The 25,439-nt window shown below is 40.4% G+C and overlaps 7 protein-coding genes across 10 annotated transcripts; 4 read left to right on the forward strand and 3 right to left on the reverse strand.

Moving 5' to 3' along the window:
* Positions 1-165: 165 nt before the first annotated feature.
* On the forward strand, positions 166-1,871 carry LOC113564269 (zinc finger protein 32-like). Its single transcript, XM_026980275.1, has 2 exons — positions 166-450; positions 511-1,871. The coding sequence occupies exon 2, from the start codon at positions 515-517 to the stop codon at positions 1,622-1,624; it is 1,110 nt and encodes a 369-aa protein (XP_026836076.1). The 5' UTR covers positions 166-450; positions 511-514; the 3' UTR covers positions 1,625-1,871.
* Positions 1,872-1,971: 100 nt separating this feature from the next.
* On the forward strand, positions 1,972-4,066 carry LOC6547227 (zinc finger protein 660). The gene is made up of 2 exons (XM_026981173.1): positions 1,972-2,162; positions 2,215-4,066. Coding segments are annotated over exons 1-2 (1,791 nt in total). The 5' UTR covers positions 1,972-2,160; the 3' UTR covers positions 4,004-4,066.
* A 243-nt stretch (positions 4,067-4,309) lies between these two features.
* LOC6547226 (zinc finger protein 202) lies at positions 4,310-5,317 on the forward strand. Its single transcript, XM_026981175.1, has 2 exons — positions 4,310-4,436; positions 4,497-5,317. Exon 2 carries the CDS (start codon positions 4,499-4,501, stop codon positions 5,171-5,173), a length of 675 nt encoding a protein of 224 aa, XP_026836976.1. The 5' UTR covers positions 4,310-4,436; positions 4,497-4,498; the 3' UTR covers positions 5,174-5,317.
* LOC6547505 (serine/threonine-protein kinase grp) lies at positions 5,311-25,289 on the reverse strand. Of its 2 annotated transcripts, none has more exons than XM_015157098.2 (7): positions 25,073-25,289; positions 13,887-14,193; positions 13,040-13,263; positions 8,540-8,717; positions 7,624-7,766; positions 6,895-7,104; positions 5,311-6,280 (listed from the first exon to the last, which is right to left on the reverse strand). In XM_015157098.2, exons 2-7 carry the CDS (start codon positions 13,988-13,990, stop codon positions 5,601-5,603), a joined length of 1,539 nt encoding a protein of 512 aa, XP_015012584.1. In that variant the 5' UTR covers positions 13,991-14,193; positions 25,073-25,289; the 3' UTR covers positions 5,311-5,600. The 2 variants fall into 2 exon arrangements, with proteins under 2 accessions (XP_015012584.1, XP_026836975.1); XM_026981174.1 differs by lacking the exon at positions 25,073-25,289 and adding an exon at positions 19,003-19,583 and having other exon boundaries at positions 5,315-6,280.
* On the forward strand, positions 20,338-23,337 carry LOC6547503 (E3 ubiquitin-protein ligase RNF8). Of its 3 annotated transcripts, none has more exons than XM_026981176.1 (3): positions 20,338-20,495; positions 21,146-21,432; positions 22,814-23,337. In XM_026981176.1, coding segments are annotated over exons 2-3 (459 nt in total). In that variant the 5' UTR covers positions 20,338-20,495; positions 21,146-21,430; the 3' UTR covers positions 23,271-23,337. The 3 variants fall into 3 exon arrangements, with proteins under 3 accessions (XP_026836977.1, XP_026836978.1, XP_001976236.2); XM_026981177.1 differs by having other exon boundaries at positions 21,146-21,372; XM_001976200.3 differs by lacking the exon at positions 21,146-21,432 and having other exon boundaries at positions 20,339-20,495.
* On the reverse strand, positions 21,624-22,820 carry LOC6547504 (LON peptidase N-terminal domain and RING finger protein 3). Its single transcript, XM_001976201.3, has one exon. It carries the CDS (start codon positions 22,384-22,386, stop codon positions 21,910-21,912), a length of 477 nt encoding a protein of 158 aa, XP_001976237.1. The 5' UTR covers positions 22,387-22,820; the 3' UTR covers positions 21,624-21,909.
* LOC6547502 lies at positions 23,452-25,064 on the reverse strand. Its single transcript, XM_001976199.3, has one exon. The coding sequence runs from the start codon at positions 24,622-24,624 to the stop codon at positions 23,809-23,811; it is 816 nt and encodes a 271-aa protein (XP_001976235.1). The 5' UTR covers positions 24,625-25,064; the 3' UTR covers positions 23,452-23,808.
* Positions 25,290-25,439: the final 150 nt, after the last annotated feature.

The following is a 25,439-nucleotide window of genomic DNA, read 5'->3' on the forward strand; positions in this document are numbered from 1 at the left end:
TTTATTTGCTTCTAATTTGGTTGGGGAATGGTTGAGAAAGTAGAAATCTCTATGATCTCTATGATCATAGAGATTTCTACTTTCTCAAATAAAATACGTTTTTAGATGACGTGCGCGGCTTCAATTTCAAATAATACCCCTTATCGATATGTATTCGATAACAGCACATATGTTTTCGCGCTTAACAGCTCATTTTTGGCACAGGGTGTTTGGATCTCTTTGCAATGGGTATTAAATGTAAATACAAAGCAAGTAAACAATTTGTGAATGTGCGAAAATGTCTTGAAATTGCAAATGTTGTGAATCTTGAAAATGCGATTACTCGCATTGCGCGATATTTCAGTCCCGGCTACAGTCGGGGCTCCTGAAAAAGTGCCATACTACCTTTGCGGGCAAACACACCCTCAACCCCTATGAAATTATAATTAGATATACAGAACATAGGAGCAGGTATTATTATTATAATAATATATTGCCAGCAACTAATAACAAATTACGTTTTGGTTTCAGCACTATGGAGGAAATATGTCGGGTTTGTCTGGGGAACCACGATAACATGGTCAATATATTCGAAGGAAACCCGATTCTGGGACCTTCAATTCCCGATATGATTGCCCAGTGGTCTGGTTATCAAGTCACGAAAGGTGATACCCTTCCCGAACTCATTTGCCTAAGCTGCCTGGAAGACGCAGAAAATGCATTCGACATTCAGCGGACTGCCAAAATGGGCCATCAGTTCCTATGTCAAGTGAAGAAAGTGGAAAAAACAGGGGAGGACACCTGCCAAGTTTCGGGATGCGAAAGCGAGGAATCTAGCTCTTTACACATGATCATCGAAGAACCACCAATAAATGAAGAAAGAACCAGGCAGGAATTACATGATGAACAGAGCAACGGACCGGTACACTTTTACTTATTCGAGGATGAGATTTCAGTCAGCGAAACGGATCAATCCAACTGCCTTAATAGAGAAGGGGCTGCGAAGCAGATCACCAGAAGTGGCGATGACAACATGAACTCCAGTAATAATCAACATAAGTGTCCTAACTGCCCGAAAACATTTCAACGTAAATGGAATCTAAAATTGCACATTCGTACTCACAGTGGTGAGCGACCCTACAAGTGTACCCAATGTCCGAAATCATTTTCGCGGACTTGCGGTCTTCGGAACCACATGAGCACGCACACTACTGACCGCGCCTACAAATGTGACTACTGTCCAATGTCCTTTCGATTCCAAAACAGTTATTCCCGACACATGCGGACTCAACACACGGAGTTCTTTGAGAAACGTGTTAGACCAGCGAAGCAGTCGCTGGTCTGCTCCTACTGTTCAAAGGTCTGTTCCAGACCTTCAACTCTAGACATTCACATCCGCATTCACACAAGAGAAAGACCATTCCAATGTCCGCATTGCCCAAGTGCCTATTCTTCCAACTCCACTTTAAGGGTTCACCTAAGGATACACACCGGGGAACGGCCGTACATGTGTTCCCACTGTTCTGTGGATTTTCGAACCCGTACGGAACTCAGAAGACATATCCGGCGCCACTCGGTGAAAACGAGTTTTCAGCATCCCCACGCCGAATCATCCCTGGCGACTACTTGCTACACATCCGGATGACAGATTAAGACCCACCATTCTAATCATTCCCATACCTATTCACTCCGAACTATGCCATAGCTGAAGATGATAAACACAAATTAAATTCGAATTCAAAAATGTGTACAATTAACTAAAATGTACCAAAACTAAATCAAAAACTATGCAAATGAAGCTAGCAAGTATTTTTAAAACTGTTTTATACTACGTAAGAGTACTAAGTATTTTTATACATCTGTTTTATAATATCTGAGGATTAGTATTTCACGACGAATAGAAATTTTTATTTTTTTAAATTAATAAATTTAATTACAAATTTATGAGAATGGTTTTGAATGAAACCAAAAAAACTAAACGACATAATCATATGTTTTCAAAATTAATTAGTATTCGGTGTTCCTAACAGCACTATATACTTATCACAGGGGGATTCATGTAATACTCTTAACAGCACAATTAATTAAAACAGGGTGATTCGAGTGGCCAAGAAATAGATAACACGAATGTAAACAATCAAACAATATTATTTTGGTAATGGAATCTAGACACAATAAGAAATGTAAGTGGGTTTCTTTGATTATTATAAGGTACTTACCGAAACTCTCTTCAAGGACCATGGAGTATATATGCCGAGTTTGCATGGGCAGCCACGATGACATGGTCAACATATTCGAAGGCACACCGGGAGTGGGACCTTCAATCCCGGACATGATTGCCCAGTGGTCCGGCTATCAAGTTGAGAAAGGCGACTCTCTGCCGGAACACATTTGCCCAAGCTGCCTGGAGGATGCGCACAATGCATTTGATATTCGGCAGACTTCCAGGATAGGGCACCAATGCCAAGTAAAAGTGGAAGCCGCCGAGGAAAATTCACAGCATAACGTGTTTTGCCAGGTTTCCAACTCCGCGAGTGATAAATCAAATTCTAGTCAAAAGTTAGATTGCCCAGAAAGTCTAAACGAAAAAGATTCCAATTCAATTGCGGAAAGGCCTGGACAGCAATCGCATCAGCCGCAAAAGTTCGGTGAAACTGATGGTCAAGACGATGAAAATAGCGAAATATCTGTCGGCGAATATTTCCCATCCGATTCGAATATTAGGGAGGCTAATGCTAGTGCATCTGATCAATCTAACAAAATTCAAGAGGACAACTTCGGAGATGATGTAACACCAGTAGACGAACTCGATCAAACCGTTGACGAACTCAAATATGTTGTACCAAAGTCTTTTATATTGCATGATGACAGCCCAGAACGACCCCACTATTGTTCGCGGTGCGGAAAATCCTTTGCGCGCTCCTGTAGTTTTAAGAACCACCTCAGGACTCACGCGCAAGATGACAATGGCTCTCAATCGGAGCATAAACAAGATATTGCAACATTTCAGGAGACCAGAAAACTGCAAGATCAGAAATGTGCATCTTCAAAGCATCTGCAATCGAGTGGGCGTAAATTTACGTGCACATATTGTCCTAAAACTTGTTCGCACCAAAGTGATCTTAAAAAACACATGCGTGTCCACACGGAGGAACGTCCGTATAGCTGTAATCAGTGTCCCAAGGCATTTAAGCAAAGCGACAATCCAAAGCGGCACATGGAGACTCACGCCACGATAAGAAAATTCAACTGTAATCTATGTGATAGTACTTTCTTTAGTCAATCTACCTTTCTGTTGCACATGCAGGAGCATGAGGGAATAATGCCGTTTAAATGTCACATATGTACAAGAGCTTTTAAGAATTGTAGTTCACTAAAGGTACACACCCGATCTCACACCGGCGAACGACCGTATTCATGTAGCCAATGTTCCAAAGCTTATAAGCATTCAATCGATCTTAAACGACACATATGGACACACGACCAGGAAGAAGGAAGAGTCAGGGATTTTAGAAAATTTGCATGTACGCTTTGCAATAAGAGATTTGGGACTAAATATTCTTTAGAGGTGCATGGCAGAACACACAGTGGCGAGGAGCCTTATAGGTGTGATGTCTGCGAAAAGTCCTTCAAGTATGCTTCATCACTGAAGGTGCACACTAGAAGTCACACTGGCGAACGACCGTTTGTGTGCGACTACTGCTCAAAGGCTTTTGCTCAACAAATCGATTTGTGTCGACACATCCGAATTCACACGGGAGAAAGACCGCATAAGTGTAATCAGTGTGAGAGCACCTTTATAGACCACTCTGGCCTCAAAGCACACCTTCTCGTTCACACGGAGGAAAGGCCCTATAGGTGCTCCCAATGCCAAAAGGCATTTAAATTGTTGTCAATTCTTAGCCGGCACATGAGGACTCATACGGGCGAGAAACGCTTCAAGTGCGAACATTGCTCGAAGGCTTACGCAGATCGCAGATCTCTAAGGTTGCACCTCCCTATTCATTCGGGAAACTTTGCATAACTTTGCCTTACTCCTGTGAGCCGAGGTAATTTTAGGAAGCGTGTATTTTTAAATACTTTTATGCTGTACAAATAAATGTTATTAAAAGTTACGTGATTATAATTTTACAGGTGATATTTTGTGTCTTTGTTTTGTCTTAAATAAAATATAAAAAAATTCAAAAAATTTAATGGTATTTTAATTTCTTACAAGCTCTATTATATTTTGTAAACTTCTGATAATAGGATTTTAAATATTTTGCAAGTGGTTGCTATAAATTTCGATTAGAGCATAATCGATAACTGTCCGATTGCACATATCACATATCATATCAAGCACAGGGTGGTTAATGTACTTAAAACCTAGATTGCTCAGATGTAAACAATCATCGGTGTATCCGTATATTTTTAGTTTTTATATTAATAAACAATTTTATTTAACGTTTACACTAAACGTAAGCATTATTAATCTGTTCATCGTTGGTTCAATTGTACATGTTCTATTGTATTTATAGAAATGGAAAAGATATGTCGAGTTTGCCTGGCGAACCACGACGAACTGGTCAATATATTCAATGGAAAGACAAAACTCGGATTCTCGATTCCGGATATGATTGCCCAGTGGTCCGGCTATGGAGTTTCAAAAGGCGACTCCCTTCCCGAACACATTTGTCCAAGTTGCCTGGAAGATGCGCAACATGCATGCAAGATTCAAAAGTCGTTAAAAACCCCAAAGGTCGAACCTGCGGATTTGGTTGAAACTAATCAATCCAATGAACACGTTCAAGAGTACGAAATATGTGTTGGCGACCTATATCAATCGGATTACCATACTCTGCGAACTAAGGATGCTTCTGCGGATCATAAGGCTTCGGATGCCCTAGTGCTTCCGCACGATACATGGAAATTCAATGGTCATGACCGTACCCATCGTCTCGCCAGCGAAACAGCTAGCAAGGACGCAAAAACTGTGATATCCACACCGGTTGACAAGCAAAACAACTGGCTGGACACTCGAGAAAAACGATTTAAATGTTATTTCTGCCCAAAGGCCTTTAAGCTCAAATATCACCTTACAAAGCACATCCGGACTCATACGGGAGAGCGACCCTTTCAGTGTGCACACTGCCACTGGTCCTTCAAACAAAAGTACCATCTTAAACGACACATGCTCGTCCACACAGCGGTTTGACCATACAAATGCTCAAAATGCGAAAGGGCCTTTAAGATTCACTATTCGGAAAGTCTGGAAAATTGAAATCAAACACAACGCATTGTAATTTAATATAAAGCTAAGGCTTAGAAAATCACCTAAGTAATAAAATAACGTTTTTACTCAAAATCGCATTAGATTTATTGTTTGATAACATTTAAACTAACTAGTTTTCAATACTCGACTTTTGCTTTAAAATTCAACAAAATTAAAATCGTAAGAGAGCCCACTTAACAATACAAAACGTGCTCGTAAACAATGCAATGAATTACAAATAAGTTAGCACACTTGAGAAGTTTAGATAGATGATTATGATCGAAGGTGATGCATGAGTTGCTCTTATAAGCTAGAGAAATGTGAATACAAACAAAAATAAGATGTTTTTTAGGTCGAATGAAACTATAAGCTAAGGCACCGAATTGGTAGCAATCGCTATTGGCCACGTGGTGGGTCCTTTCAGCACGATATCCTCCAGTGCGTTTTTGATCTTGATAAAGCGTCGTTTAAACTCCAAGCCGCAACCCTTTGACAGCCGGCAGTCCACAAGAATCTTGCCATCCATCTCTATAATGTGCGCCTTGAAAACCAAGCGCAGCTTATTCCGATCGACAGTCGAAACGGTGACCACTCCGTCGTCCCCGACTTTGCACGTATAGCCACCCAGTCTTTCGATGGTGCCCACCAATCGCTTGATAGTGTCATCCCATCTCGTGGTCACAAAGAATCGGGTCATTCTCCTCACCAAACGCTGGAAATAGTTCTGGGAGGCGTTCTGCGTTTGATTCATCTGGGTGGCCAGTAGGAGATCATCCAGCAGAGCTGGTTGCGAGAAGGAGTAACTGAGCCGCGCCTCCTGGGCCAACGCCTGGCGATTGCCTCCATCCTCCTTGGAGCCACCACTGCCCAGTCTTACATTGAAGTCATCGTCGCTGCGCATCGTTGGCATGGGCTGAGAGCAGTAGTTCCGGGAGATGGAGTCATCCAGGACATTGCTCAAGTGGGCACTCGACTGCAGACGCTGCCTCTTAGCCTTTGGCGAGCATATCTCCAGGGCAGCCGCCGAGTCCACCAGGTCATAGGAACGTTCTACAAAAGAGGAAAATTGTTTAGACATTACAACTTCGATAATCAAAAGCTCTTAAGCAACAATAAGATTAAGAACAAGTAACGTTAGAAAAATGTAACAAAACGAAAAAAAATCAACTCAAGCATAATGCAAAAACCATTTGGTTTTTGGTAATAAAGCTCTATGGAACACATACACACCATACAGCTAAAATCACCAAAGAGCAAATAATATGCAAACAAAAGAGCAACTGATAAGTTAAACAAATAAAACAATTAGTGTAATTATTAATAACAATGAATAAGCAGGGCCTAGTTTCTTTCTGAAGATTGATCTGCAGAAGCCAATGCTTTGGTAATCTAGCTTTATGAAGTAGTTTAAATCTATCATACAGCTAAAGCGCCAAAGCAATGGCAAGGCAGCTGCACTCTAAGTCACTTATTCCAATGCAATTCACTTGTACTTATCACTTTATTTTGTTGATTGCGTCCCACTGGCAGCACAGGCACAGAGTGACCCCCAAAATGTCAAAAGCATTGAGAGTCACTAAGTACCTGAGCCACCGAGTGGACACTTAAACTATTCACTGACTTGTACACAGATTTAAGCGAACCGTGCAGTACAAAGTACTTACCATTGTCTGCAAACTGCATGTTGCACCATTTGTGATCCAGAGTTTTCTCCAGGGTCATACGCGTGCCAGGACTGGTGGCCAAAAGCTTGCGAAGCAGCGAAATTGCCAAGGTGTCCAGTTTGCTCCAAGGGGTCTGCAGTTGCCAGTGATCGTTATCCCTCCAGTTGGTGAACTCCTGGCAATTGGTGGAGGGCTGATCCCAGGGCAGCTCTGAAAAACAATATATGCCATATTAGTTGAATGGATTTGCAAGGACATACGAATTACACGGAAGGCACATGAACAAATTGACATTGGCAAGCAGGTGATATATTAGAAATCATTCCTGTATTTGTGGCTGTTTTTTGGTTGGTGCGTTGTTAAGCAATTTAAGCTGGAGCTTTGGTATAAAAGCTTTAGATGATATACAATGTGCGCGAAACAATCTACAGCTAGAATACCAAAGAAACAGCAAAAATGATAAAAGGTGCAATAGGAGAAATGTGAGCAAAGAACCGAAAAAAAGGGCGAGTACATAATGCATGAACTGATTGATTTCCGTAAATGCGAGGCTTTTCGGTGGCGATGCTGTGGAAATTATGCTTGCATTGTCTTTCACTGTTTTTTAGGGGAGTTCGTTTTAGGGGAGTGCACATGAATCACGGAAAAAAATAACGCAAAAATTTAAATAGCGGAAAGTGCATTAAGTGGAGCACATGTGCGGCACTCTCGCACCGAAATTACACTTACCACCCGCCAGCATGGTCACCAATATAACACCACACGACCAAAGATCCGCCGGCTGGGCGCGATATGCCTTCTGGAGCACCTCGGGAGCCACATACGGCAAGGTGCCGCAGCGTTTGTCCAGCAGTCGCTCCTTGCCCTTGCACCTGATCCATGGTAATGCCGTGATCACAGATCGCGGTCGTCGGGTATTGCGGGATAAACGGGGAAAGAGAGCATAAGGAATTGAGAATAAGTGTGGGCTTCAGTCAACGATAACACTGGGAGAAATATACACGACTTTAAAGCAGTACCTTGCTCTATAATAAAATCAGTTCCCTAACAAGTAGACAGGGTCACTAACAAGAAGTTATTATGTTTAAATTATGTTTACTGGAATCAGCTAAATATAAAAAATAAATCTGTTTCCCATCTTATAATCAATACAAACTGATGGCCTCCCAATCTTCCCGTGTAATTGATCCATGTTGAGTAAGAAAATATTGCTTCTTTCAAAGCTAAAGCTGAATAATCAGCGAAAGTAAGTATGCATTTCTATGTGGATTAAATTATTTAAATTAAGTTTGTCAGTAAACTTATAATTGCTGACTTGTTTTTCCGCCAACTATTTTTAACTCTCTTGAATTAGTTTTCGCTTAGTTGAAAACTAAAACCACCAGGGGCATGTTTTGTTTGGATGCTGTGCCCGCAGCGCTTTCAATTAACTATTCTCCTTGTCGGTCAGTTTAGTGCAGAAAAAGTTTTCACTACCGGTTAGCCATCGTTAATGGACTTTGTGCGTTCTCACGCAGAGCGGATTTCAAATATTTGTACGGCTTTTTAACTTCAAAATCAGATGCTATTTGATGGTATTTCTGATCACAACTGAAATATCCTGTGCGTTTCAATAGGAATTATTCTATAGTGTTGTACCTAATACCTAAACATTGTAGCCATGCCGAAGTCCGATATTTTCACGTTGTCGTGCTCATCGAGCAGCAGATTTTCCGGCTTCAGATCCCGATGAGCGATCCCACGCTGATGCAGATAGTTGAGTCCGGACAGGAGCTGTGTGAAATACCTCTGAGCCTCATGCTGCGGCATTCCCACATCGGGCTCTGCAAAGGAACAAACAAAGAGATAAAGGGTTTAAAGCTTGTATGCGGCATGCAATTGAGGGATGTCAGATCAAAGTGTAAAAACCATTTCGCACGAATCGAATTAAAATTTTCGACACTTTTTGCAATGCAATTTATACAGGCACGTTGCACAATTCTCGCCCTTTATGCATATAGTTGTTATTTATGTTTTCTGTATCGACATTTTCCAGCGGAACTTAACTTTTGGAATGTGGCAAAAATGTGCAGCCGACCAAAACCACCCAGTTCAGGTCACCTTGGTGGAAAGGTGTAAAGCAAATGCAATGCATTCTGATGTGCGTGTGTGTAAAGAGGATTTATGAGCTTAGCTACTTCCATGGAGCAGCAACAGTGCCAGGATGAGACAGCCGCAGTACAATCAACAGTTTTATGCAACTTTAATCAAGGCCCTAGTGCAAACAATGTCAAAATGTTTGTTTAGTTGTCAGGTTTACCTGTTGGATATGTAGATGTACATATAAAAGGCCACTCTGTCTTGAAGTCACTATGCATTGAACATACATTGAACCTATGCCAGTTGGAATATCTGCGACTTTCAGAGGAATTTAAGTAGCTCGGTAGAGATAGCATAGAGTATAGAGATAGTTTTGTCCTGTACTCGCAACTAATTCGAAAAGCTTCAACGTTTTCTAGCATGCCAGCCACTTTGACGTAAGAGTGCCACTCGGAAGTGCATCGAAATAGTCAGACGAAAGGACAAACAATGGAAGAGGAGGCTATCGCCTGGGGTTACCAATAGCTAGACAGATTGTATTTCCTATGCCTTTCACCTGATTGACTGTCAAAGGCAGCCGCATCCTGCAAGCGATATCGAGCATCAGCATCTCATTTCCCCCATCCATCCGCCTCTCATTGATTTTACCTTTAACCCTCTTGTTTGTGCTCTTGACTCTTTCACTTTGGTCGGGCAGTTCAAAGGTGAACAGGGAAAGCTATATTATGTTTATAAAATTTGCATCGAGATGATGGAATTTGCCATTTTGATTGAATAAATTTTATGTTTGTGGAGTGAAGGCGTTTTAAAAAAGGTGGGAGGGCTTTGATAACTTATACCCTTACATTTAGATGTCATAAAAATAACCAAAAAAATTTGACTTGGTTGCTCTTTGTGAAAATGTGTTCTATTTGAATTTGCTCAAAATCGTAGTACAATATCACAAAGCACTCAAAGGAACAGTCGGAAAACTAATTAAAAACAAAAAGCATTAACATTTTTTTAATTGGAAAAATGCATTTATAATTCCAAATAAACGCTTTAAATAATCGCGAAAGGGAGAAATACTAAAAAAGTAATTAGCTTTCGAACGAAAGAAGCGAGAAGCAAAAACTGAAGTAATTATTTTAAGCAGCTTTAGTTTCTATGTTGTTTTTCTCACACATTTATTCTTAATATTACCCTTTTTTCCCCGTCACTCTCACTTTGTAAAACCTTAAATGTTGATTGTGCAGAAGATGAAGTTGGGCTGGTGTGCCACGCCCACGTCTATAAGCCCAGCCCCAATCTGTGGGCCCCTCATTCCATGGAGCCCATTGTTTGCAATTCATTTATCATGTGGCATGTTGGCGCCATTTGCACAACTCTTTGGCCATAGGTAAAATTAAACGAAGGCGAGTGCATCATGCACTCAGGAAAACAACCAATTAAAATTGTAATGTATTTACTAAATTAAATTTTAAGAAGTTCTGTTGAGAATTTAAAAGAAATGTAGGCTTTTACACTTGCTGAAAAGTATTTTTGAATTTACACTTATTTCTTTCAGTTTCGAAATATTGACTGACTTTAAGCTCGAGTACAGCGAATATAAACGTGGAACTGAAAAAGTATAAATTTGCATACATGAAGCCGAGAGAAAATAAGATGAAAGCAATAAAACTGCTGGACGTCAGTAACATTTTAGCATAATTAAATGCATTTCACTGAGTGGGAGCGAAGTATTCCCACCCAAACAGCAGCGAGAAATGATGCAGGACAATGGAAATGAGGGAAATTACTCGAAAATTTCATTTGTAATTGAAGCATAATTTATGTCAAACCCCCTCTCAGATTGAGTGAGTGGCCAAATCGGTTGCGAATCTATAAGCCCCCATTTCTCCCACCCTCTGAGGACTCTGCTTTTCATCTCGCCATTTGGCGTATAAGCTTAATGAATGCGTTTCTGTGCAAACAGACAATTAAACTCTCGCACACACGCACGTTCGTAGTCGAGGACATCTGGTTGCAAGTGTGCATCTCCATTATGTTGCATTTGCATATTGAACCTATTTATGGCAGCCATTCATTGCACTCGCCACCCACTCTCTCCCACGAGCTCCTCTTCCCCTGCCAACTTGCCATCCTGGCTGGGAAAAGGATGCTTTGTTGCCCAACCAACACAGGCGCTAGACCGCTAAAATCAAAAGCAGAGATGCAGGCGTGATAGCCAATGATGATCTGATTTCGTGAGTGGCTGCATGATTGGCGATGGAAGTGGTCTGCAGTGGACTTCAATGAACCAAATGGTTCCTTCGTTTTCAGTAAATTTAAAATAAATAACTTTATTTTGTTTGTAGCAGAGCATGATCATTTATTTAACTAACCGGTATCTTTAGAAATGCCCCTACAGTAGTAAAGTATAATTGTTAATAAAAGGCATCGTTTAATCAACTGAATTTAACTGACACATTCAGCTGTCATCACAATAAATTCGATGTACAATAAAATATCTGACAGTCTATAATCAGATATTATGTACTGCAATTTTATCTGACAGGATGATAATTAGTGTTGAATTGAATAAAAACGCACTGCGTTGGCAAAACTAAACATGAGACGAACAATAATCGCACCATACTTGTTGATAAACATTTAAATCCATTAGTTCCCCACTGCCCATCACTCAGACTTCGCAACATCTCTAGATATCATTAAAAATGGCTTAGCAACCAGGGACTAAATATGGCTGCCACATTGATTATTACACCAGCTCCCCATGCAACATCCCCTGCGGAGAAGGCGGAGCAGAATGATTGTGATGATGATGATGATGGTGATTGGGAATAGGCGAAATTGGACTAGGATGAGGGGTGGCAATCAATGCAAGGACGCCACTTCCATTAGGGGCAATCTCTGTTCGTTTCCATACTCGCTGCTGCTCTGCTGCTGACCTTTTGCCAAGCTGTTAATATTTATGAAAATGCCACGAGCTTGGCACCTCAACTAGCCCTTCACCCCTTTCCATTTCCCCCCACGCCCATGCATTTGGCAAATTGTCATTCGAAAAGAGACAGAAAGCTGGCGTAATCAAGATACGTATCTTGTCAGTCTGATTTGTCGCTCCCGCTGCAGCAGAATCTGTCTGTGTGTGTGTGTGTGTGTGTGTGTTCCAATTCGATTCACCGGATGGCAGGACGAACTTCAAGTTGGACCCACAAAAGTACAACAAAACCATAGCACAAACGCTGTCAGCCAGTCGGTTTGTTTGTCCGTCGTCTGCATCGCATCGCATCGCGTCGCATATTGGCATATTTGCCCCGTCTGGCCGACGTCTATATGACTATGTGGCATCTGCGCCAGACCGCTGGCTCCACCTATTTTGTTTCCGACTTGGATGAGTATCGGATGTGGAATGCCAGCACGGCGGCTCGAATAGTAATGAATCATAAACAGGAGCATTCTTATCCAATCATATTCGGAATGAAAAGCTGATTGGCAACGTGTTATAAATGGCAATGTTCATACGTGAGTCTTTCACTGCACAGAGTTAAGCAATTTAAGTTTGTTTGCTTTTATCATTACGTCTTTAAACGCCATTTGCCAACGAGGTTTGAGCCGTATTCTTAACTATTTCAAAGCACGCTTAGAGGGATCATTCTATTTATTGGATTCTTGTGGCGGACAACTTTCATGCCGGATAGTGGCTTACAGCGAGTTGAGTGGCCAACAAACTTTAAGTAGCTCCTTCAAGAGGCTTTTGCTTTGGTAAAAAGCTCAGTTGGTGCTGACTCGGACACAATTGAAGCTGGTTTAGTAAGCCATAAAGCAATGTACAGCATAGTGATTCGTAAATCTCTTTTACGTTGCTCTTGAGAATATAAACGCGTACTGCAGTTTATTCCTCCAACCCTTTTATAGAATACATGGTATTTACTTTTGATAAAATTTCTATATATGCCCTAAGTTCCTTGCTCTAGATTTCCTACCTCGATATGGGAATATGCTTACAAATATCAAATAAAGTGGTAGTGATTTGTCAACCTCATCACCTAAAAACCATACTTATATAAATTGAATTCGGACTCACCTATTCGATCGAATAGCTCCCCGCCGGCGGCGTATTCCAGGAATATGTACTCCACGCTGCCCTGCGAGCGTTTGCCAAAAAATCGAAGGATATGCGTGTCCTGGAGCATCTTCTGTATGCAGACCTCCTTTCGCACCGAGTTCGCTGCATCCGGATGTTTTTTTAGATCCACCATTTTCATGGCCACAGCCTCGCCGGTCTGCCGGTTGATTAGCAGCTTTACCCTGCATCCAAATATCGGATATAGTACGGGGATTAGTAACGGATATACGACGGCTGCAGGAGGAGCTGCAACTGCAGCTGCCACACTGTCTGTGTCTGTGTATCGACTGCTCTCCGTCCGGGTGCATTGAGTGCGCCGTATGCCGTCTGTCTGTCGTTAGTCGTACTCCCGTATTCCTCAAATTCCCCGGACCCGGACCCGGACACCGGGGACATGCGCACTACGGAGTCCCTTAAAAAAGGGGAAGCGCAGCGGGTGCTTTCGGGATGAATGTATACAGCGAATACGCCGGAAAAGTGCGTTTCACTAAGTACGTCTTCTTTTTCGTGCTGCTCTGCAGCATTTCCGGTTTATTGACTTCCACACACACAGACGAAAAACACACGGACTTGTGAATTTGTATCATAAAAAAAAAAATTCATTGCATCTCAATGCCATGTGGTTTTTAAACTTGAAGCTAAGTCATTTTAAGCCTAAGCATTTTGAGTACTTTTGTAAAACTGATTTTGATGTCGATATAAGAGAATTGATCGATTTATGGATAGAATTTCTTTTAGGGGTTCCCCAGTCCTTAATGGGTTTATGGTCTATGATGGAATTTGTAATTAATTCAGAAGCACTCACTCGCCGTAGGCACCTTCGCCCAGAGTTTGGGCCAAAGTCCAACCCTCGACGAACTCCCTGGTGGCCGCAGGACCTGTTCCCGCTTCCGTCAGCGACGCAGCCATGGTGTCCTGCCTTGTGCAACCAACAGAAAACCACGCTTGCAGTTATGCCTTAGTTTTGTTGCTCTGTGTTGGCTAGTGTTGATGGTTTAATATCCGGTTGGCCGTATCCTGTATCCTTGTTGTAGCCTTGCCGCCATGTGCGTGGCGTTGTCCTTGTCATCTGCCGCCCGATTCTCGCTCAGCTTTCGCCACCTCGTGCATATCTGAAAAATAAGAAAAACAAACACCGGGATTAGCGGAAAGTTTACATAAATATATATATTGTATGTATGTAAATATGTATTTATGTATGTATATGTATAGGGATGAAGTGGGAATTGGCAGACAACAATAACAAACAAAGAAAAGCGTTAAACATTTCTAATTTGTGTTCCACGATTCCACAACGTTCCGCGGTGTCATTCACAGTTACTCGCAAACACACATACACACTTCAGCAAAACGAAAAGCACATGGGGATGCTGAGTTTGAACTTTCGAGGTGTAGAGAGAAAAGAGAGAAAGAGAGAGAGTAAATGAGGGCCAATCGGGAACTACTTTTTGGTGACGCTTCGCAGTGACGCCGTTAATATTTCATCCTTTGGCATGGTCATGGTTCGTTCGTTTGCCTCTTCGGCTGTCCGTTCGGCTCTTGACTTGCGAGTCCTTCGTTTCGCGCAGCCGCTTGCCGATTTCGCGGTAAAAATAAACAGGAATAAAGCAATAGAAGCGACGGACATGAAGTTGAGTGAGGAGTAGAAATGGAAACACTGTGGGTGCTTATTTTTGAAAAATATTTCCTAGTATTAAAAATAATAATTTAATAATTTAACAATTGTTGTACATGTTACATATCTTATTGTTTTGAATTTTAGAACACAAATCGGTAGCACACTAAATGAAAGTGACTTCAAAATAGGAGGTACATTTAAAAGATCATCATAATATTCCCACTGTACTGTTAGGTGTAGGTACAAATGTATGTACCCTATGCTTGCAATTAGAGTGTGTGGGTGTTTGTGGGATTTGAAAGGTAGGATAGAAGGGGAAGCAGCGGAAGGGTGTGGAAATGAAGAGAGATAAGAGCGCAAACCGTACTTTCTTATTTTTCCTTGTCTTTCTAAAAAGCTCTCCCATTTCAGCACTGTCTTGCTTTTGAAACCCCCTTCGAACTCTAACTCTCGCAAAAATATGACGTAGTCGTTACGCATGACTAGCTCTATTCTAATGACCGCTGCTGTGAGTCTCAGAGCTTGCGCTTCAAAGAGAGAGTAAGAGCGTAAGAGGATGCTGTTGCTTTTTCTTGTTCAACAGGCCACTATTAACATTTGTACGCGTGTGTATTTGTACATTCAACAGAGTGGAATTTTTTCCTTCTTATTCGCATGGGTGTGTGTATTTGCGGGTTTCCTTTCTTTTTCCTTTGGCTATTTTTAGGTGTCCGCCATTTGAGGAGCTTCCAAGCGATACCTTTTCTCACGTAAAAATGTTTAAATAATTGAAAAGTTTGAAGAAGTCGTTTTTGCATTCGCAATGAGCTTCGATTGTCATGCAAATTGAAATGCGGGATTATGATAAGATACGCGATGGCTAACTACAGTTACCTTTTCTTGTTTATCCCTTAAGGGATCTAAGGGTATTATCCTTTTTTACACGGAAAATAATACTGCACATCCAATAGTAGATATATGTATGAAAGTGTAAAATATATTTTTGGTAAATTATTTATACAAGATAAAGTTCGGTAAGGAATGGAAGACAGAATTTAACATGTGTTACACTTCCTAACTGAAAAGTGGTACAACAAACACCGGGAGGACGCTAAAGGGGGCGTGTCAAAGCACGTGTTGACAGCCCAAGGATAAAACCTCAAAAGTGATGGGCAGCCTAATGGGAAGAGAGGAGGAAACGTAGGCGATGGGAAATGCAGGACAGATGATACCGGATGAGTAATGAAACTCCACTAAAAACTTTGACAAGTTTTCGCAAAACTTTCCACAGAAGCATCAGAAAAAAGTTCAACTAGAGATATCAAAGTTTTGAAAGTATGCTAGGAAACATTTTTTAACTATGTATATGAGACCAGAAGGAGGGAAAGAACCCAAATTAGTTTTAAGAGCCTTTCTTAGTTAAACTTTGTTTGTGGAAATTTTAAAAACATAACTTAAATTTTGAGAAATATTTTTGGTAACGGTAAGCGCTTTTTATGCCTAAATTAGAACCACTTCTTGTCGTACATTCATAAATCTTTAAAGAATTATACACATACATAAATATTGTATGTATTTTCCTACTTGTTAGAAAAACTCAAGTTTTTTGCAGAAAATCTTTACACTTCCTAAATTGGTTAGCCTAAAATATTAATAAATAAGTAATACTAAATATGTAATAAACCTAAGGATAATACTACTAACCCTCGAAGTTAAAAGTGATTCCCTACGGCTGAACCCAAATCAGTTAAAAATGGTCACCTGTCACGCACTGTTTTATAAATGATACAAACTTGTTCAACAAAAAACCCATAAAACATAAGTCAGGCCTTTCATTGTGTTTTTTTTTTGTGTCCCTTTTTATCGGCAAAGAAATGTCTAACAAAGAAATAATACGAACATCTTTTTAAATGAATTTCTTCAGCCAAAGAAGTCCGATCAGATAAATGTGCTGTCCTGTAAGCAGTTTGGATTAGCTTTATTTAATTAAATCTTTTAAAGTTCGAGCGACTAAACAATTCGGAGATAACGAAGTTTACAGAACAGCCAGCTGGAAAGGATCTTAAAAAATTGTATCCTAAACAAACAAGTTACAGGGTAAAAATCAAATAAAATTAAAGAGTCAAACGAAGCGCACACACTGCACACTGAAAGCGATGGGGTTAAGAGTGGTAAGTGGGGGTAAAAAGGCAAGTGGGTGGAGATTGGAGCGTGTCTTTGTTGCCACAGCAACACAATCTCACTTTAGTTACACTCCGCCATTTTCATGGCTAGATGGCAAAGGCTAGAAAGGGAGTCAAGTAGAAAAAGCGAACTAAAAGGAGGAAAATTGTGTGAGGCAACCTTAGAGACTACACGGTTATTTGGTATTATTGTGAGGTACTAATATTGATTAAAATCCATAATAATATGCTTACTAATAAGGAACAGCTTAAAAGTATCAATGTAATGAAATTTCAAAAGAAAATTTGTTCCCCATTTAATGACATTTTATTTTATCAGTGTACTCTCGGACAAGTGCCTGTTTATAAACTAGGGAAGGGGACGAACTAAAAACTAGTCGCCGGCTGGGGCTCGGAAAGGAGCAGACTGAAAACCAGCAACGAGTAAAATTAATGACATTGTGGGTAAGTCACCTCCAGTCTGGAGCACGGAGTATGGAGTTCAAGTTGAGCACAAGAGTAAGTCAGACCATGGTCAAGCCAGCTGGCTTTATTGGCTGATGCCAGAAAACCCTGTAATGACGTTGGTTAATGGCTACTCCAAGCCATTAGCTGCGATTTCTAACAGGGGATTTAGTTTCCACCAGTAAGCCAAGATCAGCAATGACTTTGGCTTAGAAGGGGGCAGAACGCAAGCGTGGATTTGCGGAAATGGATTGCAGTAAACAAATTTATGAATGTTCTTTTATGATTCGACAGAGAGTTGAGGACCACGAGTTCGTTGACGCGTATATGGCTTAACTATTGAATTTAATATGCTTACCCAAAATGCTTCTTCATTGGTAACAGTGAACTTTTGCGAATGCATTTGAAGTTATTTTTAGTTAATTATTCGGAACAAATTAAAATGGGCGCATATTAACAAAATAAAAAAGGAAAGACACATATCGATTAATATCGAATTTCATTTACTCTGAGTCTTATCATTAAGATTTGTCTGCAAATCAGAACAGAAGGCACGCTTCAATCATCATTATAGAGCATTATGATCTGTCTCGTTTGCGATGAATGATATAGCCCACTAATTGCAGCAGAGGATGCCCTGCTTTATTGATAGCTTGCGGATTATGCAGATGCCACAGGAGGCAGTTTTTTTTCTTCTTCTGCATTTTATCTACCGGTTACAGGCGCTCAAAAGACCACGGATCTCAGAGACCAGACCTGAAGACTTGAAGGCTCTTGGCAACAGCGGGGAAGCAATATAGCTTCGTTACCAGGACAGAGACTCGCTGAGGAATCTGTGTGTGCGTTTGTATCTGTGCGGGGCCGATAAGGCTAAGCAAATACGAGTTTTGTAAAGTATTTCAATTTGAACATTCGCTTTTTTTCCCATCTTATTTTTTGCGCCCTGTACATGAAGCACAAGCTGCAGAAGAAGGAGAAGCGTCCACAGAAGATGGAGGCTGCGAACAGGAAAGCCAGAAATGAAAAAAGATATTGCATGGCCATAAAAACGAGCCACACAGATACACACCAATACACCGGTACAGTGAGAGAAAAGGACGGGCTTAACAGGCTGGCAGACAGACGGACAAGTGGCCAGACCAGCGCTGCCAGTTTTTTCTGGCGTTTTTTTTTATTCATATATTTTTTGTTTGTTGCTTTTCTCCTTGCTCCGCTGCTAACCTCGAGATTTTCCTTTTTATTTCGCGGACCTTGCACAAAAATAAAATAAATGGTGAGGGAAAAAACGAAAAGAGCGGCTGGAAAAATATAAATTAAATGCCGCGTGTGCAATTTGTTGTGGTTTTAAAGTACTTCTTTTAAGAATTTCTCTATGCAGGTTAAACAAAGATGTGAATCATCAAAAGTTAATTAGAGCATAGTTCAGATGGATAATTTAGTTAGCTTGCAACTATAGATATGTATATGTAGGTGTAATTCTAATCCTAACGAATCTGAATTTAAAACATTTTAATTGCAAATTGTAATGCCAGAAGAAAAATAGATTTTTAACTATATACGTTTAAAAATGTCTCGAAAATGTTTCCCTGGTCGGAACTTAATGTATTTAAGTGACACAATCAATTGCCACAACTATATTATGCCTGGTTACCTAAAGATTTAATAAATAGTTATGCTTAAAAATAAATGTTTCTTACTTTTTTTTCTGGATTTCCGCCCTGTTTTTGGCGATTCGGAGCGAAATAGCGCGGAAATTTTGCGAAGCGGTTTCTTGGACGGCTTCTTCTTTTTTAGGTTCATCATCTTGTGCTTCTGAAGGATAAGGAACTACCCCGAGACCGAAAGCCGAGAAACCAAATAGGAACCGAACCGTTTATGTCCTTTTTTAGGATTTTGTCGAGAAAGTCACCACTGAAAACTGTGTGCCGTCCTTTTTCTTTGTGGCCTCCTGAATGGATGCGGCACACACACGCACACAGACGTATCCGGTATCCTGCGAGCCACGTTTTGTCTGTATCCCAATTTTAATGAAACAGCCTCGTGGTCCTTGCACTCGTTCTCCGTTCGTTTCCCTCGTTCCACCGTCATTGTCTTCTGTGCGATTCGATTGAAAAGCGCCGCCTACTACTGCTGTAGTAGGTGTACTACTATTAATTTACTATTACGAAGCGGCGTGGGTTTCCACTACACTTCCACTTTCCCAGCGATATCCTGTGGCAGGCGCTTCGTCCTGTCTGAGAGTTGAAATCAAACTGCCGCCTAGGTTCGACTAAACTGAAAGCCTCAAAAGAGGCTCGAAACTTCCAGAGAGCGCAGGAGAGACTGCGAGAGCAGGGAGAGCTTACGCTTGCGCGCGCCAAAAACGAGAAGCGGGAAGGGGTTGGAGCTAGAGGATGTCGGTGGTAGTGGTGGAGAGCTCTTCTCGCTTCTTATTTCCCACAGCATCTGGCAAGTTCAACTTGCTCTCTCGCTCAAGTTCAGCAGTGCACAGTGGGACGGAACGATGCGTAATCAAAGTCATTAACAAACATTTTCCAATTATTCATAAATTATAAATTGAACCAGAACCAGAATTGAACCATTGACAAACAGTCACAAAAACTCCATCACATTTTTTTTATGGCTTTAGGGATTGAATGGAACAAACGGAAAATATTAAAGGATTAATGTAGTTTTCAAGCATTATTTTAAATTATCATTTCTAATACTCATACAGATATCAAAATGATAGTCTAATACAAATGCATTTTTCTGTTGATTTAACCCCACAGTGCCAGACTGGGAGCTCTGCCCGCGGCAGCAGAGGCTGAAAGCCGGCTACCGGCGAGGGCTGTTGCTCCTTTTCTTTATTTCACTCTTCCATCGACCATTGCACAGTGGGCTCGATAAAGTCGTTTAGAAACTTTAGTTTTTAAATCAACATAAATAAAACATTTTTATATATATTTATATTTATAAATACTGGCGTATACTTGGACTATTTTTTTTTAAAGAAAGTTTCCATGTAAAAAAAGTTTCTTGCCCTACTGTGCGCTGCTCACCTTTCGTCAGCTCCAGCTTCAGTTGACGTCGCATAAGAAACTCGCCACAACTCGTGTGCGTAGGAATTGGAATGGACCTTGTGAACAAAGCTGATTGGGGATTCATTGCCTAATGCAGCGAAATTTGATACTTTCAAATTGGATTAGGGGTAGGTACAAAAATTAAAGACGGCTGAATGCGCTTAAGATATAAACAAAGCTAAACTTTCATAAGAATCCGCTTGTGTGCATAAAGAAACTAAAATGGTTAACCTAATACTTATGACCAAAAATGTTTTAATTTTTAAAATGTTTTTTTTTTTTTTTTTTTTTTGTAATCATGAATCTAAACATTGATAAAAATGTTTTTATTTTTGGTGCACTTTAATTGAAATTTCGATTTGACGATTTGGGTCCATCCGAAACAAAGTGCTTGCACATTGTACATATTTATTTTAATAGCTTGCGCCATTTGTCGAATTCCTTCTTTATTTTTGATTTCGCTTCGTCTTTCGCTCATCGAATAAGACCGCGACTCCAGACTTGTTAACATATAGCCATATACATATGTATATATGGAGTCCACCCCCTCCCCTGTTTCCACCACCCCCTTTCGGATTGTCTACTTTTCGCTGACAACATCCATATTTATTTATGTATGTACACAGACATACCTACATAGGCTTGTTTGTATATTTACGTAGAACTGCGTAACAACAACAAGAGCACCAGACCTATGCATAAAACACAACAACTTCAGCATCCATTTCACCACTAATAACAACAAAAACTTCTGCTTGACAACCCCGGCAAATACAAGAAAAGGGAATAAAATAAGGAAAGTCGCAAGAGAAGAAAAAAGGAAACAAAAGACGCACGCGGTTGCCACGGAACTAAAAACTTCTGTTTGTGTGTGTACGTGAGTTCACACTCTCAGGCGAGAAGAGAAGCTGCAAGCAACAAAAAAATAAACAAAAGTGGGAGAGCAGCAGCCGCCACAAAAAGGAGACAGACAACTCCCACAGCACAAGTTCGCTAATTTAGCCAGTAAGTTACAGTCTGATACGATTAGTTGGAAAATGTGCTTCCTCTAAAATATATAAACATGTAAATACAAATGCATTATTATAAAATACATAGTAGTATTAAATCAATTTTATTCATTGGAGCTTTAGACTTCCCCTTCTTATTTGCCACTACATATTTAACTCCCCCTAATTTATTACGTGCTGTGAGCCAATTTCTCAATGTTATTTCACCAACTCTGGGACAGATTATTAGGCTTAATTGATTGGCGCGTCGTTTTTTCCCAATTAATAATAGTTCCCAACACAAGAACAATAACATGCATATATAGAGAAGGGGGTTTATTGATTAAGGAATTATCGGGCTCACTCCACTTTCAATACGCTTGCGAAATGTTCAAATCATACACTGATTGAATTAGGCAAATTGAATGAAAATTGAGAACATGATTATGAGGGTTTAATCATCCAAATTGCAAATTGCAAATTGCAATTTTCTCTTTTGCTTGCCTTTTTTGTTATTATCCAACATAAAACTTGAACTCCCCAGCAAATATGTTTATTCCATTGATTCAGCAGTGCACAAATTTTGGCCTGCTATAATGAATCGAATATCCATAATTTCAGTCACTGATTTGCAGATGGGGCATTGATTGTTGCAATCCAAATGAGCAAGGATGCAATTCTCACCGAAAAGGTGACCACATTTAATGGAAACTGCGCGATGTCCTCCGGTAACCTCATACTTCAACTGGCAGATGTGGCACTTGTTATTTTTGGCGATACTCCTTAGTTTTGAAGACAGCTTGAACTTCTCCTCAGCATTCGCAACCGTGTCCTGCGCGGACAGCATCAGTCGCAACTCCTTCGTTTCGGCCTTCTTCATTTCCAGTTCCCGTCCCAGATTAGGCATAAGCTTTTTGAACTCGAGTTTATCATGGATGGTTTCGTCCTTTAGATCGTTCTGTTTTCTCTCCTTAATGATCTCAGTGATGAGATTTTTCTTTAACATCTTCTTAATATCTTTTTTACCCATCTGCTTTTCAATGTGAAATAACCTTTGCAAATATTACAGACGCGGCCGAGTTTTATTTTGAAATATCAGGAACATTTATTTTTGACAGCTGTCTCTTGGTAGTGTTTAATAGTATTGCCATACTTATTGCACGAGAAACGTCATAATTTTGAAATATGTATTTAAATATTCCTCTAAATAATATGGGTAAATCAAATAACCACTAATATCAAAACTGTGAAAAGCCTTTACCAAAATCAACTTTAAAGAGTATACATGTACATATGCATACACGGACGTGACCTTGTAAAAATTGTCAATCTAGGCAGTCCACTTTTAAACATTCACAGGGAATATACTTGTGTTTTAATAGAGATTATCTTGAAATTTTTTTTCATCTTGTACTTCTTTTTAAAAATTTCTTTTGCTATAATATGTCCAAAAAAAGGCCTGGCACTCGCTCGTTGAAGAGGATGTTGAAGATGGAACTTGTTAAGGAGCTCTTAGAGGAAAGACAAATTGGTGAGCAAAAGGACAAGCAACTGGCGAAGCTAAGAATCACAATTGAAGATTTGGATAAACTTCACGAGGAGGAAGACGATATAATTTTAAAAATGGAAGAGGAGATGGACAAACAGAAATTATTGCACGATCAGTTGCATTTCGTATCCAACGAGCAATTAACAATGCAGCTAGAGAAGATTGCCATGGAGAATAGGTGCAGCATATGCCTGTGTCCCTGGGAAGCGAAGAACTATCACCGCCTAGTTTCCCTTAAATGTGGTCACCTTTTTGGGGAGTTGTGCATCCGGACCCACTTGCAGCTGTCGAATGTTTGCCCTATATGCAGAGAAATAGCTGATGGAAATGACGTCCGACGTGTGTTATTGAACGACAACCCATAACAAACTTATAATTCAAAATTATTTTTTTATAATTACGATAAATCATTAAAGATTACCATACCCCTAATCAAGTACGTTCAATAATTTGTTTATACCGCGACCGACTTAACTAATAAACATATGTTTTAACAAATCATTTCAGCCAAAACTATAATTTTCAGTCTACATTACTACTTTCTTAGGTTTGGGATCATTTACCAAATCATTAGGAAAATATCCTTGTGACAGAATTAATTTATATTAAAGAATTTAATTTAAAGATATATTTTATGCAATAGTTAACTATTTAAGTACGGCATTTGCACCTTCCTATGACTTTGTATTTCTGAAAATGCTGATTAAATTTGGCAACCAACATACACATGTGCAAATGCGGATTAAGTGTAATTTAAATTCGGTTTTCTAAACGACATAGCCACGTATTTCTATGAATCTAAAACGTCATGATTCAACCTTATTAAAAAATGTGCTTATATAAAAAGAATGTTTGATTTTTGATTCTGATAAACGCATGACTAAAATAAACTTCTTTGGTACGTTATTGCTTTGGTTTGATAACTTCGTTTTGCCGGCGACGTTCTTTTTGGCTGACCCGGTGGTTCCCCCTTCTAGCATTGATTGGGTTTCCAAACTGGGTAGGCTGCGCCTCAGTGGGGAACGGCGATTTCACGTCCTGGTCGGAACTCTCTTCCAACGGTTGGTAAGGTATTTCAAGGTATTTCCCCGGCTTGAACTCCTTGATCTCTCCCTGCTCCTGGCTGCTGCCTGAATAGGACTTGCAAGATCCATACAGGCTGATGGAACTGATTGAACTTTTGGCAGTGTGATAGGATCCACTTGGGCTGGGGTTCTTCGGCCGGGGAATCTTGCGTGGTCTGAAGAATTCGGGGTCCGTGATGAGAGGAAATTGCTTCCGGCCGTTTCTTACAATGTGAATGGGTCCTTCTGGAGCTTTAATTTCGGGCAAAACGGGCAGCGAGTCATCCGCCATGGACATCATTCCGAAGTGTCGCATCATGGCTATCGCCTCCAGTTCCTTTGTGCTGTCATCCTCCCAATCTGCCATTGTGGCGTGCTCACCCAGCGGCCTTGTGCCCGCTATCTTCTGGATTTTCTCCATTAGCTGAAGGCTTTCCCGAATTTCGCGACCCTTTCCGCTTGTGCTACCGTGGAGATTTTCGAGCTCGGAATTCCTCTTTTCCCGAGATTTTAGATATTCGTATGTGCTTTTGGGTCGCGGGCAAAACTCATCTTGTTTCTTGATATCGTAGGCTAGCTGACCATGGACAAGATTGAAATCCGGCTCCATGGCGACCAGATCATCTTCGAACTGCGAATTGGGAACCCAGGCCATGATCGTGCGTGCTCTTTAAGCGAAATGTATTTGTTAATCTTCTGACATCAGCCCTAACCTAAAACTCACCAAACAAAAAAAAAAACCAACGACGAAATCTTACAAGAAATAATTAAACAGTTAATTGTCAAAAAAAAAAAAAAAAAACAACTCAGATGTTCAGCCAAATCGTTTTAAAGACTCAGTGTGACCAGTCGCCATTAAGTACAAAAATCGCGTAAGAATCATTACGGCGGTGGTGAATTTGTATGCACCGGCGTGCGGTGAATTTTTTGCACACCGGTGTATGGTCAAGGTGAATATTATTGCGCCAAAAAGTCAAACAAAAAGAAAAGGAAGGGGGAGCGGGGTCCAGCCAGCAAGTCATTAAATAAACAAAGGGTAGAGTCCCGCGGATCAACATAAATACATTCGCAATTTATGCGAATCAACTCAACTTCCAACTCACCAGCAGCGTCTAGTCCGGCCTGCGCGTTTTGCTTTTGTGGCTACGTCTACACCAAATTGGCGTTCTCGATTTGGAATTTCGATCTAATCCTCTAATCCACTGCTATGCAAAACACTTAGTAACAGCGATCATGCCCGCATTCACAGAGTAATAAAAATGCAAAAAGTTCTGCAAACGCTGCTAAAATGTACTTTAATGTGCGATAGAGCTGGAACAATTATTGATGCACACTGCAAGCTATCGATATTTTCAGAAAATCGCTGATATCGATGCTTATCGATTTCGCATCAGAAATATCGATCGTCTAAAATCACATCAAATTTGTGATTGTATTATTGGCACGGATTTGTACAAAATTGATATTATA

This window comes from Drosophila erecta, unplaced genomic scaffold, assembly GCF_003286155.1.
Source record: "Drosophila erecta strain 14021-0224.00,06,07 unplaced genomic scaffold, DereRS2 tig00000092-arrow-pilon, whole genome shotgun sequence".
Lineage (NCBI taxonomy): Eukaryota > Metazoa > Arthropoda > Insecta > Diptera > Drosophilidae > Drosophila > Drosophila erecta.

Excerpts from the sequence above, each read along its gene's own strand:
- LOC113564269 (XM_026980275.1), top strand. The coding sequence starts at position 515 with ATGGAGGAAATATGTCGGGTTTGTCTGGGGAACCACGATAACATGGTC.
- LOC6547226 (XM_026981175.1), top strand. The coding sequence starts at position 4,499 with ATGGAAAAGATATGTCGAGTTTGCCTGGCGAACCACGACGAACTGGTC.
- LOC6547505 (XM_015157098.2), bottom strand. The coding sequence starts at position 13,990 with ATGGCTGCGTCGCTGACGGAAGCGGGAACAGGTCCTGCGGCCACCAGG. Across the intron at positions 8,718-13,039 it reads GGAGCTATTCGATCGAATAG|AGCCCGATGTGGGAATGCCG; the intron begins GTGAGTCCGAAT and ends GTTCCTTTGCAG. Across the intron at positions 7,105-7,623 it reads GGTGACCATGCTGGCGGGTG|AGCTGCCCTGGGATCAGCCC; the intron begins GTAAGTGTAATT and ends ATTGTTTTTCAG.
- LOC6547504 (XM_001976201.3), bottom strand. The coding sequence starts at position 22,386 with ATGGGTAAAAAAGATATTAAGAAGATGTTAAAGAAAAATCTCATCACT.
- LOC6547502 (XM_001976199.3), bottom strand. The coding sequence starts at position 24,624 with ATGGCCTGGGTTCCCAATTCGCAGTTCGAAGATGATCTGGTCGCCATG.